Source organism: Amphibalanus amphitrite, unplaced genomic scaffold (genome assembly GCF_019059575.1).
Source record: "Amphibalanus amphitrite isolate SeventyFive unplaced genomic scaffold, NRLGWU_Aamphi_draft 000138F_arrow, whole genome shotgun sequence".
In the NCBI taxonomy this organism is placed as follows: domain Eukaryota; kingdom Metazoa; phylum Arthropoda; class Thecostraca; order Balanomorpha; family Balanidae; genus Amphibalanus; species Amphibalanus amphitrite.
This window is the reverse complement of record NW_024881633.1, coordinates 536,176-546,836: the sequence shown is the minus strand read 5'-3', so window position 1 is coordinate 546,836 and position 10,661 is coordinate 536,176. Positions and strand designations below refer to the sequence as shown.

Here is a 10,661-nt window from a genome sequence, read left to right as displayed (position 1 = left end):
AATGTTGACCTTGCATGACGTCATTTATGAAGCCATCAAGGTCAGATTAGTTTTTTTGTCAATAACTCCCGATCAAATTGAGCTAGCGAGTTGGGAAAGCCACCAATGGGCTCAGGAAGACCTGCCGAATCGAGGAGCACCTGGAGTGTGTTCAGCTCAGTAACACAGATCGATCCATATGCAGCTGCAAGTTCTTTTCTAGTCAGGTCATGACCTTTACCTGATGTCAAGTTTTCTATTCAAGTTCAAATTGTAAGCCATGCGACGTGTTTCGACGAAACAAAAACGATGGTGATAACATGAATATCATGCACATTCACTGAATCATAGGTTGTTACATAACAAATGTTTCGGCAAAATCCGTCCGTTTAGCTGTTTGGACTCTATGGTACAGGGACCCGCAGTTGCTACTGTACAGCGACCCTGAGTAAATTGTCCCAGCACCCTCACAGGGAACAACGATAAGCTGTCAGAGGGTACTCACAGGAAACCTCAGCTGCTCTTGTACAGGGACCAGCAGTCGATGTCAATGTTATCGGTTGTTACTGGACAGGACAGACGGTTAGACTTGGGGTTCGTGTACAGTAGCAACTGCGGGTCCCCGTACACAAGCCATAGACCCGAAGTCATATCTGAGGCGAAGTTGGCGAAAGAGCTTTAAAAAAGCTATCGAATACGCTTTCTGTGTTGCTGTAGGCTAGCTCTTATTCGTATTTTACGGGTCGCTAAGGTAAAAGGCTTACCAACGTAACGCTAAGGCATGCTTTCGGCCCCTGATCGAGGTAGAGCTTCGTGGAAGAGCGAGAATGCTATTGCTGCCCGTGATTAGAGAAAGCCAATGATGCCCAATTTCAAGGTCTTGGCCGGGTCATCTTAGGTCAGCGCCCAAAAGTAGGAAACAATCTGGCCGCCTGCTAGAACTTAGTGAGCCGTAGCTGTTATCGGGGTCCCGAGTACGAGTTCGATGTTAGTCTTGAACAAAGATGATGACTCCATGCATTTTGGGTAGATCGGGTTGGGTCAGGTCAGGTCGACCAGCAAGGCTTCCTGCCGGCCATCTAGAGTGGGTGACTGACAACCACCAACGATAGCTTCGTAACATGTTACATAACCATCATTTATCAAAACTACTTCAAACGGTTCAAACGGGCGCTAAACTCGAAATCGGCCCCAAAAACCACACTTGTAAGTGGAAGCAAATAAAACTAAAAAAAGTTAACCAAGGTCATCCATATTCGAATCAGGGCCAATTTTTTTTTTAGGATAGGTGTAACATTCATTAACTCGAGGTCACTGGAAGTTTCGTTGCAATATACTCCTTTTTGCGCGTCTTATTAGGAAAGCCCCAGAGGGATCCACCATTGACCCCATTTCCCCTATGCAGGCAGGGCCGAGGGTAGCAGGGCTGAGGCTAGCCAGGTACCTCGTAGTTACTGATACGTCATCCGACGAATCGACTGCAACCATTATTTTGACAATCAGACGAACGCTTGAGTCAGTTTTGACACGCTCGCTCATTTGAGGGATGAAAGGGGACTAGAATCATACTGTCATGCTGATGTTCTAGCCTACAGCTTTTTGACCTATAAGCAATAGGGACTAGGGAGTCTTGAAGCGATTCTGAATCTGACGTTGTATTTGTTGATGTTGCTGACGCCAACTTCCCTGACATGATAGCTAAAAAAGCATACTCAGCATCGCCAAAAGTGGGGGGTCGACCCCCCCGGTTCTGATGAGTGGGGGGGTCGCGACCCCCCCGACCCCCCCGTCGGCGACGCCCCTGCCTGAGGTCAACACCCTAAGGTGACCTGACCCAAACAAAAAGTATATCATTCGACGCGCCTGAGCGAGACGAACACGATGCTGCCAAAATCACGGCTCTGCGGCCGTTTTTTGCGAAGTTATTCATCAAAAACTGAACCGTATCTTGGGGCACTTGACCTGACCTCAGAGGTCACCGGTTGACCTAGGACCTTAAAATCGGGTACCAATCTCTGCGTCTCGTAACGGCGCACACGCTCGTTTTTTCCGCAACGCGCTAGCTCCACCAGAGCCGAAACGGCGAGGAGGGTCGTACGGGCCGTACCCCCCCCCCCCCTCGGCCGGCGCATATGTAGAAAACCAATACGTCCGGCAAGGGTTAATTTTTTTTAATCGATTGTTCTTATTTTTGGGGGTCAAAGTCCCTAAATTCGTAAAATCCGAGGTATCAGTTTTGTGGCGCCATTTTCTCTATACGACCACATAAAGAACTTCGAAATTGCTAGATAACTAGGTATATTTTGTGAGCGTTAGGTACAAGATGTCATGTTTTTTGCTCATTTTCGCTCGAACATGACCTGAGTTTGCCATCAATATCACCTAACCTAAGGTGACCTGTGACTTGAAATTTTCTGTGAAGGTGTCAAATTGATGCCCGGGAAGGTACTGAAACTTTGGCGGCGTTGAGCGCTGCCGTTTTTCGCTATTCAACAAAAACCACAGGGGGGGGGGGGCAAAATGCCTCCAATCAGGGCCCGGGTTAATATTCTTGTATCAAAAAAGAGCATCAGGTTCGATGCAGTTAAGTCATGGGGAATCCAAAGGTAGCCTTAGTGTTGCGCTACGTGATCTAAATGGCTAAAAGTTGATTTAAGAGAGTTTAGCGTAGTGAGGAAAATCATATTGATGATTATGAGCATATTTTTAATTGACCGAATCCTCAATGTAATCTGAATAAAATGACAAATAGCAAAAATTCGGTTTTTGATTTTTTTTTTGAAAATCCGAATTTTTGCTATTTGTCATTTTATTCAGATTACATTGAGGATTCGGTCAATTAAAAATATGCTCATAATCATCGGCTAAAAGTTGAGTTTGAAAGCTTAACGTCACCAATTATGAGTCGTTTTTTTTTTTCGCCAGAACTTAGCCAGAAAGGAGGTATCGATATCAAATTTGGTATGGCGAAATGGTGGGGGATCGAAATGACTCTCAGTGTAGGTACTCAAGGAAGGTATTTAACCGCAGGTTGTTTCTTCATTAGACAAACACTATTCGTTAGATACATATAAGTACCATGGTAGGTAACGATCGTGTAGGTACTTACATGCCATGAACTTTAGAGTAAGAACGAACAACACTCTTTTATAAGTATTTGCAACATTTAGCAACTTATAAGAGAAACAATGCATACGGTTACAGGTAAAGGTACCTAGTTGGGTCTTTATTGTTGAACGGCTGACAGTTCATCGCATAATAATGGAACAATCATTATATCGTAACACCATGCCAGGCTGCTAATGCTACCGGACACGTTTTGACTGCTCGTATACCATGCGCAATACCGAATATGGTATATCCCAGCTTGCACCTTCGGCCTTTGCGTGGATTCTCGTGAAACGAATCACAAACTGGTGCTGAAGTTGACAATTACACTGAAAGAGGGACAGATTTTCAGCTACTTTAATGCTTAATTCTGAGACCGTTCACTATGAGCGTACCTATACTCGTATGCTGTGTGTACAGACTTAGATGTCAATTGAATAGACCACTAAAATCACCGATGCTCTCTTCATAGTCAATGATATAGTAGGTACTGCACGAACAGAAACAGTGTAGGCAACAGGCCACGCAGTATACTGAGGGACTACCCTATCACAGGGATCTGGAACGTTCGTCGTTCGAACATCTTAGCTCACTGCACTGACAGATGCTGTCGCCCAAGCAGCTGCACACTCCACAACTAAGACGCGATTGAACCTCGGATGGAGCAGGAAAAGATCATAGACAGAAACAGGAAAAGTGCGACCACGATAGCAACGGCGCCAAAAAGTTTGCTGTTCTCGTCAATGAAGTCGACCATCTTCTGGTAACATCCGTCAGTGTTGGCCCCGCATGAGTCCGGTTTGTGGATGCCCCTAGCGTTGTAGTCTGCCGGTCCATTGACTCCACAACACTCGAACTGAAACAGGGCGACGAAGGTTAGTGAGAGGCACATCCACAGGACCGATCCGATAGATCGACTGGCTGCATAGTATGACGGAGGAGGGGATGGAGGGGGATGGAGCGGACAGGAGTGGACCCGACGGACAAACAGACAGACGGACGGACGGACGGAGAAACAGACAGACAAACAGATGAAGCATACTAGGTAGGTAGCGGGCGGTATTTACATCTACGTACTTTCTTGTATACCGGCATATATCACTCATAGGTAGGTTAGTATTCAGCTTTAAAAAACCAGCCATCATACCTACATGTTAAAAGAAGGTAGATATGTTACTGCCTAGTGCCTACATATGGTTACCTTTTAGCCCTTTCGTGAAACCTATACGACGACAGCACTCTTCATTTTAACTTACGCCTTCCTGCACATCATCCCAGGCGTTCTTGGTGTCGGTGTTTATTCCGTAGTTGTTCAGCGAATCGTTGAGAATGTCCTCGAGGCCTTCAGTGATGGCATCGCCGCCGAGCACGAAGCCGGCCACGGCGCCGGCAGCGGTCAGCACAAAGAGCACCAGCACCAGGCCGAAGAACGTGCCCAGCATGCACCGGCTCTCCTGCAGACAGAGTTACAGGTCAGAGATCACACACACTCGCCAGAGGGGTCACTCTCCACAGTCAAGGATGGAGTCAGAAATCTAGGTAAGCTACCTCAAACCCAGATCCGACGATGCATGTCCTCACCTGGTACCTAGACGTCACCAGCGGGCATTGTGATTCAACATTTTGGTACCCTTACGCAACAATTACGGTTAATTTGAATAATGTTTGCAGTATCTGACGCCTTCCGATGAAATAGTTTCATCCATACATGTGCATCAAGCTCTTTTTTTTACTACACTTTGATAGGTAAATTCCGAAAATGGCCATAAGCATAAACATATCGTCCCAAAACGCTGCGCTACGCAACGCGGCTTTGTTGATCTTCGGTGCCTGATAGTGGGCACGTCTTATCGTCCTAACTTGTAGGCAGGCTGAGCCTTACCACGCGCCCATAGCTCAAACATCGATAGCAGGACGGCCTCTGTCCGTCCTGCTACTTATGTGTGCCTCTGCACCATGGCACACACTTGACAGAGCTTCTACCGCGGGTAAAGCTCGCGTCGCATGCACCGTTAGAAACTATCAGCTGCATTATGCTTACTTGGCTTACTTTATTGTCGTTTAATTTAGCATCTTTTTCTATAGCTATGCGTGGATCTTTTTTTTAAGTTGCAATGTGAAGCAATGAAGTTGATAGACAATTTCAAGATCGCGGATCTCGATACAATGCATAAAATTCCTTCAAATCATCACCCAATAAAAATGAAAATATTTCACATATCGATAACAATTGCGGATCAACGGAAAGGATCCGTTTTAATGCTACATATGAATTATGAACCATCCCTGGGTATGCAATGTCCTACCGCTTCGGTTGAAACTTAAAGGGACCCTCCCACCTTCAAAAAAGTTAATGAATTGGCATGAAAGTGATGTCGCTCGGTTCAGAAAGAGCGAAAACGAATATCTACCAAATTTCACCGAAAAATATTCACCGGTTTTCAAGATATTAGACTTTTACTTTTGTTTACTTTTTGGGATCTCCGCTGTTCCTAGCGACTTTATTTGAAAGTGCGGCATTTGTTGCGCGCAAAGCAGCATATACCACCGCGTGCTACAAAACGTTTTAGTCAAACATTTAACGGACGTTCGAGAGCCTGATGACGTCATCAGATTCCCGTAATGGTTAAGAGATAGGGACCACGCTGGTCCCACCCTGCAAGTAAAGGGAAGAAATTTCTTGAACACCATAAAGCTGCGGGGGTTGCGACCAGGATAAATGGTGGTTTCTGAGCCTGGCCGCAAACTTGGCTATCTCAACTCAAAACTAATGTTAAGGTGGGAGGGTCCCTTTAAACGGACCACCCATGCAGGCTTAGTGTTACCTTCATGTGCAGCATTGAAATCAGTTTCTCCGATAGCGATTGGGCGTCGAATGTCTCGGCAAAACGCTCAATGATATGTAACACGAAAATGCCAATGTCAGTGGCTCGAATCATTTTGACCATTAGACTGCGATATATGTTGAGATATGCGACTTGCATTCCTGTGACTGAGACAGGTAAGGAGAGGGCCGCTATAGGCCTACCCGAAGCTGACATTGAGGATTCAAAAGCCCTATAGCACTTTCCCCTGAAGGGGCACCCGGCCAGCACATGGTTACCTGGAAGGCGCCGCAGCAGCCAAAGAAGCTGACGACCACGATGAGGCCGCCGGCGGCGATCATCACGATGGCCGTGCCAGAGAGCAGGTCGCTGTCGATGAGGTAGCCCAGCGTGGCGCCATCGTTGGACAGCGCGTAGGCGCCGACGCCGATCAGCCCGCAGCCGCCCAGGAAGATGGCCAGCGTCACCAGGCCGAACAGGTACTTGATGATGCTTTCGCAGCAGTTCATGGTGCGGCCGGCTGGAGGTGCGGGTGGGGTGGTCCGGTGCGGCGCAGCATGAGGGCGCGACTGCAGTCGCCACCGGGGCCGACGCGGACCGACGGCGACAAGCGCGCTATCTTATCGCACCTGTTTGCCCGCCGCGCCGGCCGAGGTTTTGTGTGTGCGGAGCGTGGGCTCGAGAACACGTCAGGTTGTGCGTCATGTGGGTCTCGAGGAGGGAGACGCGTCATAGGTCACGACCGAGGCGGGTCACCCGGAACTTGGCTGATAGTGGCGCGTGGTGAAACACGCCACTTCGAGGGCCGTCTTACTCAGTCGATAGCGCGAGGCAACGACTTGAACAACTAGCTAATTTCCTCTAGTGTTTTTTTTTTAGAACGGAGCTGAAAACGACGCTTAGGTTGATGTCTGACAAGTGAAGAAACACGAAATTGGATGTCATGTTGCGCTGGTGTTGAATATAATGTAGGTATGCGTACCACTCATTACACAGGCACCTGTACAGTGTACGGTGGGGTACACGCATCGGTGCGCACACCCATATGTTTGCTGTCTTTTTGTGCATTGAGAAGTGGCAAAGAAAGAACTGTTTTACGTCATGCTTGCAGAAGCTCGAAGATAAGTTCTCGGTAATGGAACAGGCGCCTGTCTCATAGGTATACAGGGTGATCCAAAAAAATTGGAACCCCTAACTTAAAATGTCTATAAGTCCGAAAGTGTCCACTTGATTGACAAATTGCGAACACCATTAGAAAAAAACATTAAATTCTCTATAAAATCACGTCAAATTGGTGCATGTATAATGTAAAGCATTGCCACACTTAGCTTTTGGAATGAGCGTGAGAAAACTGAGTGAAACGAAATCGCCAAATGTTAACAATGCGCTGAAATCCGTTAGCACTCTATCTGCTGTCTTTTTGCGAGTAACACCACATCCAAATTCAATTTTATTACATAAAAGTTACACAGAAGCACACAGTAGAACAGATACACGCGTCCTAGCTTCCGCTGTTCATCCCAGCATGTGTTCAACGCGAGCTCCGTTGGCCGTCACGCAGGCATGCAGTTGCTTGGGGACAGCTACGACTGCGCGGGCCAGCAGTCTCTGGGACAACTGGTCCCAGCAGGCCGTCAGCCTTTCCTTTCCTTACAATAGCACGTGAATGAGCTATTTTTATTCATGACCTCCAACAAACGACAGGTCAGAACAGCAAACCGTCAGGCGTCAATCACTGATTTGCGCATAATGTTCAAAAACGTTTCACTGAGTTTCGTGACACAAATTTTATAGGCATATGTCTAGGGCAATATTTATAGTAATAATTAAGTTCAATCGACTTGGTTTTATAGAGAATTGAACGCTCTTTCTAATGGTGTTTGCAGTTTGTCAATAAAGTGAAAATTTTCTGACTTACAGATATTTTAAATTAGGGGTTCCAATTTTTTTGGATCACCCTGTATATTCGGGTCAGTGAGTGGGGTATCGGACAGACAGTTGGGTGTCGTTTAATCCAGTGTGTGTCGTTTGATTATGTTTGTAGGTGTTAGTTTGATCCTCGTTTCTATAACTATTCAGGCAGCTGGAACTAAGCGGTCGCGAGAAACACGCTAAACCGGAGGGACCGTGTATGTGATACCTACCCGCGATAAATAAACTTTCCACAGAAATTATTACCGATGAACCGGGCGTGGGCCGAAAGGCTAGTGAATAGTGATGGGTCATTCGCGACAATTACTGCTTAGTACTTAGTGAGACACCAGGGCCCACAGGCATCCACTTATTCATTCGGATTGCATATAGGATGTCAAAAACCTTTTTATGTCAATTGTATTCGGTGGAGTTCCCGGTATCCGCGAAGTTTGGATGCGATTCATACCTCTTTAAGTCTTTATTGTGCCCACATGTTTATGTACATTTTCACAGCAGCATGAGCATTGAGATATTCATTCTCCGCTTTTGTTGCAATATGTTTTTCCTCACAACTCCGGAAACGAAGCTGTCACATGTCCATTGTTGTAAAAACAAGAGAATAGGTACTATTGTACGCATTCAACCCGTGCAAAACAATTGTTATTTCGGCTTACTGATTCACTGCGGTAGCCGGTAGAATATGTTACTGCTACGAAAATCAACTCAGAAGAGAAACCCGCAGCAAAGCATCAATAAGTTAATAGCTCGTGGACGGGGCACTGTATCCACTGGACGGGGCACTATATCCACTGGACGGGGCACTGTAACCGCTAGACGGGGCACTGTAACCGCTAGACGGAGCACTGTAGCCGCCGGACGGGGCACTATAGCCGCTGGACGGGGCACTGTAGCCGCCAGACGGGGCACTGTAGCCGCTGGACGGGGCACTGTAGCCGCTGGACGGGGCGTAGCCGCTGGACGGGGCACTGTAGCCGCCACTCAGTCCCCCGCCGTACCCGCCGCCGCCCGAGGACGAGCCTTTGACGATGCGCGGCGCGGAGAATGTACGGGTGGAGATGGTGCCCCCGTTGTAGCCGCGCCCGCGGAACAGCGCGCTGCCGCTGACGTACGTCGGACGCCGCAGCGGCGCATAGATGATGCTGTAGTCGCGCGCCGGGCCGTAGCCGCCCGCCCCGGCGCCGCCCGCGCCGCCGCTGCCGTACCCGGCACTGACGATACCGCCGCCGCCTCCCAGGCTGTACCTGGTCACGGCCCCGCCGCCGTACCCGCCGGCACTGCCGCCACCGTATCCGCCGCCATTTCCACCGCTGTATCCTCGGCTTCCACCGCTGCTGTATCCTCCGTTTCCTCCGCTGCTGTATCCGCCGCCGCCGCCTCCGCTGCTGTGACTGAAGCCGAAGCCGCTCACCTCACCGCCGAGCCCCTGCGGCGCTCCGTAGCGGCCGTCACTACGGCACGCCGCCACCAGGAGGGTCAAAGCCAAGGTCTGCAGGACATACCGTGAGCGTCAGAGGGGTCACCGTCCATAGTCCACCAGTGGGACAGGACACGGTGTGAATTATAACGGATCGATCAGTGAACTTCCATGAAGGAGTGCAGAGGTCGTTTTGGAATGTCTGTATGAACCCAGCGTAATGAACATTCTGCTTACGGTAAATATCGACCATAATTGAAAGTTGTTTCCAAGATGAAAATAACAAACAACGTCTACTTTCATATTAAAATGAGCTAAAAGACAAAACATAAGTACACATAAACGATAACTTCTTCATTATTTCGTCAGTAGTTGCAAGAAGGACAGTCGCACCCGTATCAAACCAGAGCCGTTTTGTGGTATTATATATCACTACATTCGCCCCCCTCCGTGCAGTTTCGCTGTGATGGGACCGTATTCGTCACTCTCTCACCCTGAAGAGAAGCATGTTGTCGGTTGCTGCGCTGCCGCCGGTGCAGTGTGCCCTGTGTCGGCTCCGCGCTCCGTTATATAGGAGCGACCCTCGCCGGTCGACGTTCGGTGACCCGCGGGGGTCAACCGAAGGCCGCCGGGCCTCCACTGGCGCCCACAGTGAAAGGTCGAGCGGCAGCGGCACCAGGCGATCCCTAATGACTCCCCCTAGAGCGGCGCGGGATGACTCGACAACACCGCCCGCCGAGGGGAGGGGGGGGGGGGGCAGTGAGGATGGTCAGTGGCCGAGGGTTTTCCGAGCCAAACGGTCGCAGGGACCGTGACCCATATACGAATTTGTGTGTGAAGTGGACAGGTAAAAAGTGATCCCTTAGAGACCATGCGTTACATCAATGGTAGACAAAAACCGGACGCACAGGCTCATCGGGGTCCCGCTCAGACTTAATGCTCAGCTTCACAGGAATGGGATGACAGCATTCACAATACCTCTGGCATTGAGGCGTCAAGTGCGCTCTAAATCACGCCATGCTGACTAATATAGACACTAACATTAGCCGCCTAAATGGTTGCTGAAATACGTCTGTCAAGACAGTCACAGATTCTTCTGGAAATATGATGCCCTTATACCAGCCTGTGAGACGTTTCACAAGATTAGCGAGCACTCTCGAATTCGAAGCAGCCCGTAGCTCTCGAAGCAGCTTGGATGAATATTGTATGAACATCGAACAAAACCTTTCGAAGCTGTAACCGGTATTGAAGAATTTACATTTGCAATGTCGCAATGTGTCGTGTTTCGAGTGAACGAATGATTATGATTGCTATTTATCAGTCATAGACCTCTGAGACCTCTGTATATATATTCAGAGGTCTATGTATCAGTGCAAGACTTGTCGCAATAACTGTTGAAT

The 10,661-nt window shown here is 48.5% G+C and overlaps 2 protein-coding genes across 2 annotated transcripts; both read right to left on the bottom strand.

Annotated features, from left to right (window-relative positions):
• Positions 1-3,172: 3,172 nt before the first annotated feature.
• LOC122382388 (tetraspanin-9-like) lies at positions 3,173-6,563 on the bottom strand. Its single transcript, XM_043367627.1, has 3 exons — positions 6,191-6,563; positions 4,344-4,541; positions 3,173-3,943 (listed from the first exon to the last, which is right to left on the bottom strand). Exons 1-3 carry the CDS (start codon positions 6,419-6,421, stop codon positions 3,725-3,727), a joined length of 648 nt encoding a protein of 215 aa, XP_043223562.1. The 5' UTR covers positions 6,422-6,563; the 3' UTR covers positions 3,173-3,724.
• Positions 6,564-8,289: 1,726 nt separating this feature from the next.
• Positions 8,290-9,991, bottom strand: LOC122382394 (glycine-rich protein 5-like). The gene is made up of 2 exons (XM_043367634.1): positions 9,755-9,991; positions 8,290-9,333 (listed from the first exon to the last, which is right to left on the bottom strand). The coding sequence occupies exons 1-2, from the start codon at positions 9,767-9,769 to the stop codon at positions 8,584-8,586; spliced, it is 765 nt and encodes a 254-aa protein (XP_043223569.1). The 5' UTR covers positions 9,770-9,991; the 3' UTR covers positions 8,290-8,583.
• Positions 9,992-10,661: the final 670 nt, after the last annotated feature.